The sequence below is a fragment of the Onychomys torridus genome, chromosome 8 (assembly GCF_903995425.1).
Source record: "Onychomys torridus chromosome 8, mOncTor1.1, whole genome shotgun sequence".
NCBI classification, from domain to species: domain Eukaryota; kingdom Metazoa; phylum Chordata; class Mammalia; order Rodentia; family Cricetidae; genus Onychomys; species Onychomys torridus.
The window spans coordinates 48,946,333-48,963,255 of record NC_050450.1 but is presented as its reverse complement, the minus strand read 5'-3'; the positions used below and the strand labels follow the sequence as shown (position 1 = coordinate 48,963,255).

The following is a 16,923-nucleotide window of genomic DNA, read 5'->3' as shown; positions in this document are numbered from 1 at the left end:
GCCTCCCAGTTTAAATGTGAGCTTAGAAGCCCCTGGTCAATGCTTTTTTTTTTTTTGCTCATGTTACAGTAGGGCAGAGAAGAAGGTACAGGCTTCCCTAGGCTGTGAGTAGAGGACACCATAGGTAGCAAAAACACAGAAAAGTGAAGGATGATGGAAAAGGGAGCATGCCCCTGCACTATTATCAGGGTTCCTCGAAAGCTGAGAGTTTCCCCACCACTTTAAAATGCTTCTGGGAAAGTGAAAGAATAGTGTAAACAAGGAAAGGGGAAATGGGAAATAAGAAATAGCAGAGACTTTATCTCCTGGATGCGTCACAGAGGGCCACCTGCTTAGGTTTCCAGGTTCTTGTGTCTAGGACAAATTCTATCAGAGATACAAACATACATCAGAGTTAACAATAGAGTCAACTTATTAAAAAATTTACAAAGACACTCGGGAGATTGGGAGTAGGCTAGTAATCTGGAAAAAAATGCATAAACTCAAGTCCTTAGCCATGATTCTCAAGAACTATTTCTACGATTCTCATAGGCTATTTCCACATCACCTGCCTTCTCTAGGGCCAAGTTTTTCTCCTGCATTCCGTTTATTATGAGTAGCCCAGGCAGGGAAGGGTTTCCAGGCACTATCAGCTGGCTTTTTCATACTTTTCTTTTTTTCTTTTTCTTTTTTCTTTTGGTTTTTCGAGACAGGGTTTCTCTGTGTAGCTTTGCGCCTTTCCTGGAACTCACTCTGTAGCCCAGGCTGGCCTTGAACTCACAGAGATCCACCTGCCTCTGCCTCCTGAGTGCTGGGATTACAGGCGTGCGCCACCCCCGCCCGGCTCTTTTTTTCTTCTTCTAACGTGTCTGGTTGCTTTGCCTGCGTTTGTGCACCACATGTGTGCAGTGCTCATGAGGCCAGGAGAGGGCCTCAGCAGTCACTGGAGTAGCTGACTGTTGTTAGCCACCATGTGCCAGGAACTGATCCTGAGTCCCCTCAAGGGCAGTCAGTGCCCTTAACCACTGACCCATCTCTGCAGGCCCTCATACCTTACTCTTCTGTCTCCCTCCCTCCCTCCCTCCCTCTCCGCATCCCTTAGCTTCTGCCACTCACTTGCACTGTGCTCGAGTCTGGCACTTGGAGGCAGGGGTGCAGCACTCAATTGGAGAACCGGGAACTTACTAGAAACCACAGAGAGCCAGGCCAGGTTTGGAAGCATAGAAACGCGCATCTGCAGACCCTGAAAAATCTCGGCACGTGCCAGCCTGGCAAGTTCTGGTCAGGAGAGGGGTGCAGCTGACACTGCGGAAGCAGAGGTAACCTTCGGACTGGGGGCGCACGAGTTCTGGTCTGCGGATGAGAAGAGAGCAATGGGGGCGGTGAAGCTGCTCAGGTCGTCGTGGAGCGTGAGGCCGGTGAAACGCAGGCCCCCCAGCGGCCGAGGCCACCGTGAAGGGCAAGAGGGCTGAGGCCAGGCTCGGGCCTCTCGGGCCGTGAGGGCGGGGTCGCCGCGCGAGGCGCTCTGGGAGTGGTAGGCGCTTGCTTTCCGCTCTCCTTCAGCCACTCGCTCTGGGCGCCCAAGGACGTCCAGGCGGTGGGCGCAGTAATTCGCACACTGCGACCGGGAGACTCTTACCTCAGGCGGAGCCCACCTTTCGCCCTCTTGCGCGCGGCCGTTTACAGCAGCCTTCCGGCATGCGGCATTGTGGGTTTTGTAGTCCGCTCGCAACCTCCCACTGCGGACGAGCGGCTCACCGGACTACGTTTCCCTTCGGCCCGCGCGCGCCCCGAGCCGCGTCGGCGCCAGCCCCCGACGAGCCGAGAGTCTCCAAGATGGCCGCGTGGGGAAGGAGGCGTCTGGGTCCGGGCGGCGGTAGCTCCCGAGAGAGGTGAGTTGGGCTCGCGACTGCGGGAGGCCGCCGACCCGAGAGTCGGCGAAGCCTCTGCGCCACGCGTGACTCCGGATCGTGTGCCTGCCGCGCGCGGGGCCCAGTCCGCGGCGCCCTGGTGTGGGAGGAGCGGGCCGGCGCGACGGCCGGGGAGCACGGGGAGCTCGACCAGAAGGGGTGGCGGCCCGCGCTAGGCGGTCCGTGAACCGGGGTGAGCGACTGCGAGGGCCGCCAGGCTGTTCCACGCAGCGGCGGTGCGAGCTCCGGGCCGCTGGCTCGAGCACGTGGCTGTCTGGGCCTGGGCGCCCGACGTGGCGTGGATGGGCTCCTGGAAGAGGAGGAGGGTAGAGGTTCGCCGGGCGGTGTGCTTTCTAGGGGCGTTTGCTGAGCGCGGCAGCGTGCCGGGCGCGCCTCCAAGGGCCTGTGCTCGGATGCCTTCTGAGCGGGCAGTTATCGCCACTCTTTGAGGGTTCTCTGCAAGCTTCTGCCCTGAGTCCTTTAAAGTGACCTTTTCTACTGAATGCGTTTGGGGGCGCTAGGAGTTTGTTTCTTGCCGTGATTTCCCGAAGGCGAGAGTGGTTGGCATGTTTCATGTTGAACGTGTAGATGTTTTCATTTTGGGAAGTATGTTTTAACTAATAGGTTACTAGAAACTGTTCGGCCATTAGAAGTTTTTGGGGGGGAGAAGGGTGTGTATCGGTGGAACTGCTAGATTAAACCGCCCCGTCCCTTTTGTAAAGGTCTCTGCACTTTACTGTGGATGTCAGTAGAAAAGAAAGTTTGGCTTTTTTTTTTTTTTTTCTTTTCCAGTGAGTACTGTCAAACATAAAAGTTTTGTCTCACCTCATCTGCGTTCTTTTTTGACTGATGCATCCTATGTTCCTTGCTTTGCCTACAGAGAGCTTTCCCACCCCACACGATTCTCCTTGCTTGGCAGTAGCAATTAGCCTTGGTTTTATTCTTGAGTTCGGTTATGCAAAATAATGTATTGTGCATTTACTGTTCCATGGGAAAGCAGTGGCAAAGAGTGGTTTTCCTAACTTTTCGCTTGTTTTTTTAGATAAGAACATCAAAAGAGGTTATTTTGTTGTTTTCCATGTCCTAAAACCTTAAAGAATGCTTTTAGGATCTTTAATTTCAGCCCCTTAGTAACAGGAAAGAACCTTCCTAGGAGACAAAGATACTTTTACTACTTGTTTTGTTTTTAGAGTCAAGGTCTCACTGTGTAGCTCTGGCTGTCTTGGAATTCACTCTAGACCAGATTGACCTTGAACTCAGAGATCAGCCTGTCTCTGCCTCCCAAGTGCTGGGATTAAAGGTGTGTGCCACCACACCCTACTCTGACTCTTGGATACAGACTGCAAGGGCCAAACTTGGATGCTTCAAGCTTGGGCCTTGCTAGCCTACCTAAGAAAATAGATACAGAGAACGATCTTTCCTTTGTCTTGAAACAAATACTAATTAAAAAGTTTGTCAGCCAGCCACTCATAGTAGGAGTCCAGTCCTTGATTGAGCTTCCACAGCTTCTAAGGGAATTTAAATCAAATACAGACAGATTTCACAGTAAAACTAGATAGTAGTTGACACTCTCCAGAGCAACTTCTGTTTAGTTCCTCACCTGGCAACTTGACTAATTGAAGTTATCTACATGGGTCCTGTAGGTGTTCAGGTTGTGGGTGTGACCTTTGGCCAGAAACTGCAGGTTCTACCCATGCATGCAGGTGTTGTGTGTCTGCCGGGAATGGTGCATCAGTTTTTATGATTTGAGAGTTGCCACCTGCCCTCCTAGATATGTGTAGTGGACTGGAGGCTACCCTACCCCTCTGTTTGCCTATGTGGGAAGGCCCTTGCCAAAGGACTCATTCTTAGGATCTCATCTCCTTAAGGCCCTCCCACTCTGAGCAGTGTATGGAAACATAACAACCCCCACCCCCACCCCCCGGCTAGCAGGCTGACTTCTGGGCACACCTCCATTCCTGCTCACTTGGTGGCCTGACTGGGTGGAGCAGTCCAGAATAATTGTATGCTCAGCACCATAGAGTGTGAGGACTGAGTGTATTATTGGCTCTCATGACACAAGTAAGCTGTTTGGCTCCTAAGTGACTTTGTTCCATGTCACATTTGGACTGACTCAAATTTCAGCTTCATGCTAAGAGTACTTCAGAGTTGCTCACACCTTGCTGCCTGCCCTGTGCTGAAACTGAAGGAGATGCTGTGTGGTTTGTGGCAAGGGCTGGGGTGGGATTGCTTTGGACAGACATCCTATTTGCCAGTGGCTGCATGCTCTGGAGCATATGTTGTTTTTAATGCCTTGCTTGATGCTGATTGTCAGCTTAGTTTGCAGTGGTTCTTGCTTTGCCCACTTCTTACATCCAGAAACACAGGCTAGTGCTAGAGCTAGTATTGTAGCAGTTGAGTAGCTGCTAGCCGTGTGTGACGATTACATTGAAGTTAAAATTAAATACAATGAGAAGTTTAGTTCTTAGATCACAGACCATGTTTCGGGTGCCCGGTACTCACTTTGGGCTAATGGCTAAGCATAGAGAGAGCTTTTCCATCATCAGTGCAGTCGCAAGGGACAGTGCTGGTCTAGATTGGAGGGGAAAGGAGCAAACTGAGAGCTGCTTATGTGTTGATTTTTCTCTCCACTCCATTAAATCTAGGGAAACAACAGTATTTGTAATGAAGAACATCAAACTCTGAGCTGTAACCTGAATTCTTGTCCAAAATTGAGCGTACTGACAGCGAGCACAGCAAACAGATTGCCGTTTGTCCTGCTGGCCTCTTTGAGGCACACTTACCCATCTAGGAAAGCAGAGCAGGGATCTGTATTCTGCCACCTGTGTGCCAGCCTGGACCAGCTCTCAGACAGCCCTGCCTATCCTTTCTTGGGCTACTTGGTGCTGCTCTCAGGGCCCCTGAGCATCCCTGAGATCTCCATGATTGTTGGAATGTGAGTATAGCCCTGTACTCTGAATTCCCTTTTTTGATGACCTTGTGAAGATAATTGATCTGTGTCTGATGGTGATTCAGGACGGCATGGGGTATTCTAGCTTCCTTCCCCTGTTCTGTGCAATTGTCAGGCAGCCAGTTATGGGGTTGCCTCCACATCCTTTCCTGCCACCTCCTCTTGGAAGACTGTCATATTTGTGAATACAGGGACATGAGATCCTAGTGGCCAGTGTAGGGTTAGTGCCTACTTCATTTGAACAGCCACGTGGACAGGCTGGTTTACATATCTGGGATGATAGACCCCCTTTCTGTTCTGATGCTTCCCTTTTAGAGCTGGGAACTCCAGAGATTTGAGGCATCTAATATTTCAAGAGGTTCTCATGCTGGCTTGGGTATCTGGTAATTTTCCTCCTGGTCTGGATGAGGTGAGCAGGCCTCTTCTTGATCTATAGCCACTGTGTGAGGGTCAGGGCTCTGCCTGTTGGCTAGTGAAAGATGACAGCACCCTTGGCTGAGCCACATGTTCTGCTCACAGATCTGAATGTGTAAGTCCATTCTGCCATGTCCAGCCTTTGGGGTGTATTCTGTTTTCCTCAAGCAGTCTAGATTCCATTTGCTTTGATTTCTGCTACAGTGGTCCAGTTCTGCAGGTTCTGAATTTCAGTAGATCCCACTGAAAGGTAGGGTTGATAGTTAGTGTCCAGGGATGGGGGAAGGCTCAGGCTGCTCTGCCTAGTTTGCGTTGGCCATGGCTTGCTTCTCAAGTGTGGGAAGAGCTGTGGGTGGGATGGGAAGTGTGATTCACGAGCCAGCATACACAGTCAGGGAACCTTCTTGCTGCCTCTGTGTTTGGGTCCTGGTGCCGACAGCAACTTTAGTGGGCACAGAGTTCCTGGGGAAAGGCAGTAACCACTGACTTCTCCCCACAGTTCTTCAGGTGAAGGCTATACATCTCTGCTGATCATTGGGGTTACCACTAGTTGCCTGTGTCTGTCAGCACTTGAAATGTTATTGTGCCAGAGGGGTTGAGGTTTGTACTTTATCGAGTAATTAATTTACATTTAAACAGCTACAGATGTCTTACTGCTGTCCTCTTTGACTTATGCACCCAGCCAGGTCCTCACACTCCTACAGTGCTTTCAGAGACCAGGGGAACTGGTTCAGGTAGCAAAGTATTTTGCCCTTGGACTTAACAAATGAGAGTAAATTTGAGGAGGGGCAACAGGAAGGGAGGGTAGGGGAAGTGGGGCAGGTGGAGAGGCAGGAAATAACTCACATATTACATACTTTTAGAACACAAGATTTGTGGGCGTTTGTTCTTGGGTTTGTTTGGTTTGGTTGGTTTGGTTTTTCAAGGCAGGATTTTTCTGTGTAGTCCTGGCCATCCTGGAATTCATTCTGTAGACCAATCTGGTCACTGGAGTGCTGGCATCAATGGTGTGCACCACCACCACTGGGCAAGATTTCGTTTAATAGTGTGTTTCAGTGGGCGCCTGCAGTGTCCAGAAGAGACCATTGGATCTCCTGGAGCTAGAGTTGCAGATGGTTGTGAGCCGCCTCGTGTGGGTGTTGGGAACTGGTGTTCTCTGGAAGGGCAGTACTATAGTGATAATTAAGGGTCTCCTAGCTGTGTGGCCTCATCCTGTGTCCTAAGAATAGAGGACAATTCTATTCCTTGTTTCATTCAAGCAAGCTCTGTACTATTTGCTGGGGAGAGGGTCTCCAGACCCAGAAGAATGAAATCTCACAGTGTGCTTCCTAGGCCCCAGATTCCCAGGCAGGGTTCAGATGGGAACTCACATCTAAGTTAGCAACTGGTTTGTTTATTTATTTATTTAATAAAACAAATGAGGATGTTTTCATCAAGGCATCCCTATCTAATTTTGCCTGAATGCAACAGGTTCCTAAGAATGTTTGTAATGGGGCTGGAGAGATGGCTCAGAGGTTAAGAGCACTGGCTGTTCTTCCAGAGGTCCTGAGTTCAATTCCCAGCAACCACATGGTGGCTCACAACCATCTACAATGAGAGATCTGGTGCCCTCTTCTGGCCTGTAGGCAGAACACTCACTGTATACATAATAAATAAATAAAATCTTTAAAAAAAAAAAAAAAAGAATGTTTGTAATGAGAGACAGGAAGAGGGAAACTTTTGACATTTAAGGTATCTGGGGCCTACAAATGTGGTCAGGTTGCTCTTGTGTTTTGTTTTGCTTTTTTGGAGACAGGGTCCCTTTTGGTAGACCGGGCTACTTTTTGCTCTATGAGAACATGGTCACTTGAGTAGCTTCTTGTGATAGGAGGTATTATACTCCACCTCCACCCCCCCCCCCACTCCCCAGTCCAGGAAACCCACTTCTGGCTAACCAAACATGACTTCCTGGGAATGAAAGAAAGCAGAAAGATCAAACAGTTGACTATGTGGCAGACAACAGGGAGACCCAGACTAGGCTGACACTTTGCTCCTCTAAGAGGTTGTCTGTGGTCATCTGGTGACTAAAAAGCTTTTCTGCCCCAGCAGTGGAGACACACATGCCAAGTGGAGAGATGCCCCACACACACACACACAATGCATTTCTATATATGTGTATTTAAAAAAATCGGTGGTTATGAGTAAGTAATATGATTGTTCTTTATGATGGCACGTACCCTTCATCCCAGCATTTGGAAGACAGAGGCAGGCAGATATCTGAGTTCTGGGCCAGCTACTGTTACATAGTGAGGCCTGGTTTGAAAACAAAAAGACAGCTTGATCCCTGGCTCTACTTTACATTTTCAGGCCCCTGGTGACTTAATTGTCACAATAGTTTTCTCTTCCTGTCCCTCATTGCAAACATTCGTGGGAACCTGTGTCAATCAGGCAGAGCTGCATAGGGATGCTTTGATGGAAATATCTTCAGGTGTTTAAAAAAAAGAAACAAGCACCAGTTGCTAGCCTAGATGGGAGTTTCCACTTGAACCCTGCATAAGAGTCTGGGGCCTAGGAAGTGGACCATCAGATTGAGTTCTGGGTCTAGAGAGATACACCCCCTTCCCACTCCACCCCCACAATACAGAATTGTCCTCTTCCCAGCAGGACTATAGGATAAGGCCAGTACAACAAAGCTAGAAGATCCTTCCTGCTCACAGAAATGGTTGGCCTGGGAGCTTGCTTCTGTGACTTCTCTTTAGGCACAAACAGTTACCAGAGTGGGAGGTGAGCTACTTCCTGCTTGCCTTAGCAGAGGGAGCCCCATGGGTATCTGGTCTCTCTGATAAGGGGTACATACAGATTGTTGAATTTGGAGGGTTTTTTTTTTTGTTTTTGTTTTTTGAGACTAGGTTTCTCTATGTGACAGCCCTGGCTGTCCTGGAACTCACTCTGTAGACCAGGCTGGCCTTGAACTCACAGTCAAAGAGATCCACCTGCCTCTGCCTCCCAAGTGCTGGGATTAAAAGTGAGTGCCCCCACCACCGGCTTTTTTTGTTTGTTTGTTTGTTTTTGTTTTGAGACAGGGTAACCAGTGTAACCAGGCTTGCATTGAACTTGATGTGTAGCAGAAGATAACATATAGGCTTCTGATCTGTTGCTAGGGATCAAACCAGGGCTTTATGCAAGCACTCTCTCCACCAAGCCACAGTCCTAGCTTTATTTTATTCTCCTTGGGAAAGGAGTCTTGCTGCATATCCCAGGCTGGCTTGGAACTCAGAATCATCTTTTGTTTGTTTGTTGTTTGTTTAGTTTTGAGGCAGGGTTTCTCTGTGTGTAGCCTTGGCTGTCCTAGAACTTGCTTTGTAGACCAGGCTGGCCTCAAACTCACAGAGATCCGGTTCTCTGCCTCCTGAGTGCTGGGATTAAAGTCATCCGCCACCACCGCCTGGCTCAGTCTTCTTGCATTAGCCTTCTGGGTAATTGGTGCTACAATTATGTCCCACTGTGCCCAGTTGAGGTTGTTTGTTTGTTTGTTTTGTTTTTGTTTTTGTTTTTGTTTTTCGAGACAGGGTTTCTGTTGAAATAGTTCTGGCTATCTTGGAACTCACTCTGTAGACCAGGCTGCCTTGAACTCACAGAGATCCGTCTGCCCCTGCCTCCCAGGTGCTGGGATTAAAGGCATGCGCCACCACCGCCCAGCAAGATTTTTCTTTTTAAGAAAAAAAATAATTTTCTATTATAAAAGAAGCATAGGGGGCTGGAGAGATGGCTCAGAGGTTAAGAGCACTGACTGCTCTTCCAGAGGTCCTGAGTTCAATTCCCAGCAACCACATGGTGGCTCACAACCACCTGTAATGAGATCTGGCGCCCTCTTCTGTATACATAAAAATAAATCTTTAAAAAAATAAAAGAAGCATAGGGCTGGGGAGGTAGCTCGAGTGGGTAAGAGTGCTTGTGCTACAAGCATGAGGACCTGCATTCAAATTCTTAGCACTCACACAAAAGGAGGCTGGGCATGGCCCTGTGTACCTGTTACCCCAGCATTTGGAGGGCTAGGCAGAGAGATAGGGAGATCCTGAAGGCATGCTGGCCAGCCAGCCTAGCTAAATGTTAGAAATGGGTCTGGGGTCTCAGGGAAATAATGCATATAAATAAACCATATAATGTTAAAAAAAAAAAAAAAGTTTACTTCTGCAGAAGGCTGTCCAGCTGCATATGGAGCCAGCTATACAGGCAAGCACACCCTCAAAGCTTCAAATTGTTACAGGCATCTGCTAATGTAAATGGAGCACTGTTGGTTAGGGAAGTGCAATTTTTGAGGCCAGGAGGCACAGTCTTGAGCGCATACTTTGATCTTAGTCAAATGTTAGGTTAGGGGCCTGTCCTAAGACCATAGCTCAAGAACTAGGAAGGTAGGCCCCAGTGGATGGGAAGAGCAAAGCGGAAGGAACCCTGGACAAAGGAGATGCTGGTTTCAGCTAATGTTGAAACTTTGTTTCATTTACTCCTTTGACAGAAAAGATAGCACATTTTACTGACATTTCCACAAATGCCCTGTCTCAAGGCAGTAAGGTGGTCAGGAAGAGAGAAAGACACCTGACATCCTGCTCTGACACCTCGTACACATGCTTGTTTTGAAATTTTATTTTAAAATTTCTCTTACATGTATTTGTGTGCAGTCATGCCGCAGTGTGCATGTGGAGGTCAGAAGACAACTTGTTGGAGTTGGTTCTCTTCCCTCAAACATGGAGGTCCTGGGGACCAGACTCATCTTCGTGCATTGTGGGAAAAAAAAACCTTGATCCATGGAGCAATCTCACAGACTTCTTGTTTTGTTTTTATGTTTGTTTGTTTTGTTGTTTTTCCCAGACAGGGTTTCTCTGTGTAAACCCTAGCTGTTCTGGAACTCACTCTGTAGACCAGGCTGGCCTCGAACTCAGTCTTACTCTGCCTCTCAAGTGCTGGGATTAAAGGTGTGTGTCACCACCTCCTGGCTTCTTGTTTTGGTTTTAAAAGAGAAGGTCTTAGTAAACATAACTTGTAACGGTCAACTACTAGACATCACAGGAAGAAAGCGGCTGTTGATCTTTGGTACACAGAGCCTTTGATACATGTAATATAGTTCTCCTGGGTTTTTAAAAATTACATTAAATATGTACTTTTAAAGATTACATTAAATATCATTGGTACATGATGTCTCTTAAAAGCATAATGCTTTTTAAGAAAAAAGCCCATCACAAAGCCCTATGTGGTGTGTGGTTCTGTTTATCTGGAATAACCAGAATTGGCAAATCCACAAAGAAGCAGATTGGTAGCTGCTAACAACTGAGAAGGATCAAGGGAAAGAAAAGAAAGTACCCTAAGGGGTACAGAGTGTCTAGGGTGATGAAAGTGTCCTAAGATTATGGCATTGATGCTATGCCAACTAAAATTCAGAGCTGCATGGTCTGTGCATTCTCCCTTGATAAGGCTTTTTTCTTCATATTGTTTGCAACATGGTCTCATATAGTCTGGACTAGACTCATTTTCTATGTAGCAGAGGCTGTCCTTTAAACTCATGATTTAAACTCATCCTTCTACCGCCATCTTCCATGTGCAGGGATCATGGGAATTCATCACTATATTTAACATGATAAAATGTGATTAAAAATACAAAGCAAAGGGAGAGCAGCGATGCTCATGCCGGACTGCAGGCAGGTGCCACCATACAATAGCAGGCTGACAGTAGTTTTTGCTAGACTGATCATTTAACCCTTGATTTGTGTGTTTTTTAAATTTATTTGTATTTTAGGTACACTGGTGTTTTCCCTGCATGCATGTCTGTGTGCTGGATCCCCTGGAACTGGAGTTACAGTTGTGAGCTGCCATGTGGGTACTGGGAATTGAACCCAGGTCCTCTGGGAGAGCAGGCAGTGCTCTTGACCACTGAGCCATCTCTCCGGCCCCCTAGTGACTGCTATCTAAAAGAAACCGGGCTAGTAAGGCTCATTGGGTAAGGACCTCAGCTCAGTACCTGGGACTCCCTTGGTGAGAGGAAAAAGCCAACTCCAACTTACAGTCCCTGATCTTCACATGTACTCTGCCATGTATATGTTCCTCCTGAATGAAAATTTTAAGTTAAAGGGGGGGGGGCAAGGCAGTGGCGGCGCACGCCTTTGATCCCGGCACTTGGGAGGCAGAGCCAGGTGGACCTCTGTGAGTTTGAGGCCAGCCTGGGCTACAGAGGAAGATCCAGGATAGGCACCAAAACAACATAGAGAAACCCTGTCTCGGAGGAAAAAAAAGGCTGGACAGCTGGTTTGGTGGTTAGGAGCACTGGCTGCTCTTCCAGAGGACCTGGGTTCTACTCTCAGCACCCACATGGCAGCTCACAACTGTCTGTAACTTCAAGATTTGACACACACACACACATGCACGTGCAAAACACCAATGCACATAAAATAAAAATTTTTTAGAGGAATTGAAAACAGGGCAGGGCATAGAGAGATGGCTCATCGGCTAAAAAGTATTTGCTTGGTGAGAGATCTTTCCCTAGAACTCACATAGGGTAGGAAAGAGCTGACATCTGCAAATTGTCCTGTGACTTCCATGCATGCACACATATAACCAAGTATTGGCCAGGCTTAATGGTATATACCTTTAATCCCAGCACTCAAGAGGCAGACGTAGGTGGATCTCCAAGTTCAAGGCCAGCCTGGTCTATAATAGCAAGTTCCAGAACAATTAGGGTTATGGAGTGAGACCCTGTCTCAAAAAGAAGAAAAACAAACAAATGTTAAGGGTGAAAAATTGTTTTGTTTTAGAAGAAAACATCATTTAAGTGAAATGGCCAAGCCATCAGAGGACAAATAATGTGATTCTATGAATGTGTATTACCTAGAATAGTTGAACTCAATATGTTGAAAGTAGAATAGGGGGATAAGGGGGTGTTCAGTGGGTTCGACTTTGGATTTACACCTTACGGAGATAGTTATATAGTGCTAAATTTAACAAGGTGCTAAATTTTGTTAGGTATGTTTTGTCACAGATAATAATAAAACTTGTGCTTCAGCCAAGCGGGCCTGGTGGCCTACATCTTTAATCCCAGGACTCAGGAGGCAGAGGCAGCCCAATCCCTGTGAGTTCAAGACTAGCCAGGGATACCATGTTTGCATAAAACAAAACAAAACAAAACAAACTTGTACTTACCACTTAACTTTGTAAGTGGAAAGCTAACCTCGCCTTACCCCACTTAGTTCCTTCTGGCAGAGACCATCTTGCTTATGGAGTCTCATTTCCTTACTCTTCCTCCTTGACAATGAAGACAGGCTTGAATGACAGACCTTATTAGTTCTGTACCTAAGTGAAGCATGAGAGGATCTGCTGCTTGCCATCCCTATTACAGGATGCCGTGCTATCCACTGCCTGGGTAGTGGGCAGCCCAGTTTAGTTCTTTCTCAATTAACAGGCAGATTCTGCTCTCACCAGCTCTTGAATGGGTGATTTTAGACTTTGGGAAGATTGACATTTGAGATTTGGCCTTGGGTGGGGGTAAGAAGGGATTGAAGAGCCCTCTGCACAGCCAGCCAGACATTCTCAGGGCATCGGCCACAGTGGCAGCATTGGCAAGTCACTCTTGCTGACTATCTCTCTCCCTACCCAAAGCTGGTTAACCTGGACAGGCCCATGACCTGAGGTGCTAGAGCAAGGTTGCCACCTGTTCCACTGAAGGCTCAGGATAGAGTGACCCCTCACCCAGTGTTAGCAAAGTGCATAGAGAGGTTGGACCAAGTGTAGGATCAAAGGTCATTTAGTGAAAGGGGGCTCCCTTTCCTTCCCTGGGCCACTCACTTCCCTCCTAATGATGAATAGCCCTATTCTCAGACCTCCTTGTCTCCTAGATATGCAGGTGCTTTTATGTAAACAGGTAGATAACTAAAATAACACCTTCCTGGGGTTGGGTAGATGGTTCTGTGGATAAAATGCTTACTCTGCTTGCAGGAGGGGTACCTAAATGAAATGTGTCAGCCTGTAACCCCAGTGCTGGGGGCGGGAAGAGACAAGGGGATCCCTGGAGCTCTCACTGGCCTGCCAGTCTAGCCAGTTGGCAAACTCCAGGGTCAGTGAGAGACCCTGTTTTTAAAAAAAAGTGGAGCTGGTGGTGGTGTATGCCTTTAATCCTAGCACTTAAGGCAGAAGTGCTGGCTGATCTCTGAGTTCCAGGACTACACAGAGATACCTTATCTCAACAAAAACAAACCACACTTTTCTACCAGTGCATAACAAAGTAGGGTGCTGGCATCTTGTGTAACCCCATGCTCTTCAACATAGGGGACTTGTGCTTCATGGATGTTTGGTTTGAGTGTTGCCATTTTCTCTCTGGAAATACACTTTTCTAAAGATTCTACCATTCCAAAGGAGACACGGTACTACTGTTCTTAACTGGCTGTCGCCATAGAATTGATGTGTCTTGTGCCCATGGGTATGTAGGTGCTGCCTACTGTGAACTTGAGAGACTCCTTCTGTGTTATCCACTTCCTCTGTTGTTGGCTTGCTTTGCTTGTTTTGTGCTGTATAGTTGGGCCAAGTCCAGAATAGGTGGAAAGGGCTTTGGTGAGCATGTCTAAAGGACCGGCTCGGGGTCTGTGAGGATCGGATGGGCACTCACTCCCATGTCTGTAGCTGCTGCAAGCTGTGCTGTTCACGAAACTGCCTGCAGTGAGGACCTGTGAGAGTCATGACCCATTGACTCAGCTCTTCCCTGGCTGTGTCTGCTTCTTGTCACCCCATATTATGGAGCACTGGCCTCCCATTTCCAGACATGTCTGTAATCATGAACATGCCTATTCATCTGTCTTGATAAATAGAGGTAGACTCAGCATGGTCTAGGTAGATTGGCATGCAGGAGGTGCTGGGGATTGGCCAGGCAGAAATCAGAAGTGTCATCTGCCTAGTGATAAGTGTTTTTAGTTTTTTTGTTTGTTTGTTTGTTTTTTACCCTCTGTGTAGCTTTGTGCCTTTCCTGGAACTCGCTTTGGAGACCAGGCTGGCCTCGAACTCACAAAGATCCGCCTGCCTCTGCCTCCCGAGTGCTGGGATTAAAGGCGTGCACCACCACCGCCCAGTTTAGTGATAAGTTTTTAAGACAAGCAGTCTGTCGGAGGTGCTGGACATGCCTTACTGAGATAAACTGCTCTGTGTTCAAGATGGCCACATGCCCACAGGGTAGAGGAGGCCATGACACTAAAGTTGACTGGCATTGTAAGGGTACTGCAATCCCAGCTTGAACCTACATTTTGCCTTGAGTGTAAATTGGCACTTTGGCTTTTTGTGTCTCAAATCTTTGAGCTGGGATGACCCCTTCCTCAAGCTCTTACTTATTGGCTAAAGTGTCTGAAAATAAGTGTGTCCTGTTGTGAACAAACTGCAGGTGTCTTGCTCACCTTCCTCCCCTTGGAATGAACTCTAGATGGAGAAATTCCACAGAAGACCTTAATGGGGGAATTTCTTTCCAGTTGGGATCTTCAGCTTCCTGGGAGGTCACAGGCAGCCTGCAACATGGCATGCCAATGGACAGGCTGCTTTGGCCATGCCCCATGCTGTGGCTTTTTATTTTTGTGGTATTGGGGTGAGCCCAGGGGCCCTATGCAGGTTAGGTAAGCTCTGCCTCTGAGCCATCTCTGTTCCCCATGCTGAGGCTTCTAGTCCCACCCCAGGGAATAGTATTCTCCCTGGTGCACAGCTGACTTGGGACATGTGATTTAATTAAGCCTTATCTGAGCCCAGTTTAATTACAGTCACTGTTTTGGGGTAAAGTATTTGCGTTGTCTGAATCCAAGCTCCAAGCCAGTGCCTTTTTATTAAAGAGTGCTGGTCTGTATAGTCTTATTTAGAGGGGAGTAGCGCTGGCTGTCTGGGACTTGCTGTGTTGACCAGACTGGCCTGAGCTCACAGACCTGAGATCTGCCTGCCTGTGCCGCCTGAGTCTTGGGATCAAAGGTGTGGGCCACCGTGCTGGGCACCTTTGTGGTCTTTGTGACTCACCATTTCTTTCTTTTTTTAAAGATTTATTTATTATGTTCACAGAAGAGGGCACCAGATCTCATTACAGATGGTTATGAGCCACCATGTGGGTGCTGGGAATTGAACTCAGGACCTACAGTTGGTGCTCTTAACCTTTGAGCCATCTCTCCAGCCCCTGTTTCACCATTTCTTTCAGGGGGGAAGTAATTGTCTTGTGGGTTGGGTTCTGAAGCAAATGAACCTTAAGTGGGCTATCTTTGAGGCTGAGGCAAATACTTGTCCAAACCCCACATGTCCAGATAAGCTAGGCTGTTCAACCTAACCTTGTCTTTTTCCCTCCACTAAAGGGTTAGCCTGTCAGCCACAGACTGCTACATAGTGCATGAGATCTACAGTGGGGAGAATGCCCAGGACCAGTTTGAGTATGAGCTGGAGCAGGCGCTGGAAGCCCAGTACAAGTACATTGTGATAGAGCCCACCCGAATTGGAGATGAGACAGCACGTTGGATCACTGTGGGCAACTGCCTGCACAAGACGGCCGTGTTGGCTGGCACTGCCTGCCTCTTCACCCCATTGGCACTGCCCCTGGATTACTCCCACTACGTCTCCCTGCCCGCTGGTGTGCTGAGCCTGGCCTGCTGTACCCTCTATGGGATCTCCTGGCAGTTTGACCCATGCTGCAAGTACCAGGTGGAGTATGATGCCTATAAACTGTCGCGCCTGCCTCTGCACACGCTCACCTCCTCCACACCAGTGGTGCTGGTTCGGAAGGACGACCTGCACAGAAAGAGATTGCACAACACAATAGCACTGGCTGCCCTGGTGTACTGTGTAAAGAAGGTTTATGAGCTCTACGCCGTATGACTGCAGGAGAGTGGGACGCGAGCAGAACCACAGGGCCCACAGGACTCAGATCCCTACAGCAACGCCTTGGGTTTTCGCCATGAGGCAACAGCACCTGGGAAAGTGTTTGGTGTAATACTTGTTGTTCTTCAACAAAAATAACAGATCATGGGTATGCCAGGGGTTTATTCAGCTCATTACACTAAGATGTCTATTTCCATAACCCAGGTGTGGGTCCCAGGCTGTGGAAGTCTGACTGGGCAATGGAATATGGATGGAGCCAACGCTACTTACTAAGGGGTGTGAACTTGCTGTGGGGATGTCTTAAGTATATTGTTTAACTATACCATTCAGAGCCAACCGGAAGCTATTGACCATTAAAATTATGAGAATTTCAACTTGTTCTCTGTCTATGCCTGTGTCTGCAGCTGCTGCTGTTTGTGGGACAGGCAAGTGCTGCAGACACACCCTGCTGCAACTTGTTGCATGCAGCAGAGTGGCACTCGAGCTGACATCCTGCCAAAAAGAATGCACAACACAATAGGGCTAGCTTCCCTAGTTCTGGACTGCTAGTCGAGCCTCGTCATGGCCCCTGTTGACTGTTATTTGCTAGACATAGCAGGATAAGGGGGCTTTGGTCTCCCTTTAGTTCACCTGGGGACATCAAACCCAGAAGCCCTTCTCCAAAGACTGACTTAGGACAGCGGAGAAACAAGTCTCTGTTGTTCCTATGTAGCCCTGAGCTCAACCCAGTGCCCCAGGCTGTGGGAGGTGCCTCTGCCTTGTGGAAGTGAGTCTTACATGTTTTTTTGGTTTTGGCTTTTCTGAGACAGTCTTTCTTGCTGC

The 16,923-nt window shown here is 48.0% G+C and overlaps 1 protein-coding gene across 2 annotated transcripts; it reads left to right on the top strand.

Annotated features, from left to right (window-relative positions):
- The first annotated feature begins 1,552 nt into the window (after positions 1 to 1,552).
- Positions 1,553 to 16,475, top strand: Tmem11 (transmembrane protein 11). 2 transcript variants are annotated; one of them, XM_036197989.1, is made up of 3 exons: positions 1,553 to 1,871; positions 4,535 to 4,824; positions 15,582 to 16,475. In XM_036197989.1, the coding sequence occupies exons 2-3, from the start codon at positions 4,811 to 4,813 to the stop codon at positions 16,096 to 16,098; spliced, it is 531 nt and encodes a 176-aa protein (XP_036053882.1). In that variant the 5' UTR covers positions 1,553 to 1,871; positions 4,535 to 4,810; the 3' UTR covers positions 16,099 to 16,475. The 2 variants fall into 2 exon arrangements, with proteins under 2 accessions (XP_036053882.1, XP_036053881.1); XM_036197988.1 differs by lacking the exon at positions 4,535 to 4,824.
- The last annotated feature ends 448 nt before the right edge of the window (positions 16,476 to 16,923 follow it).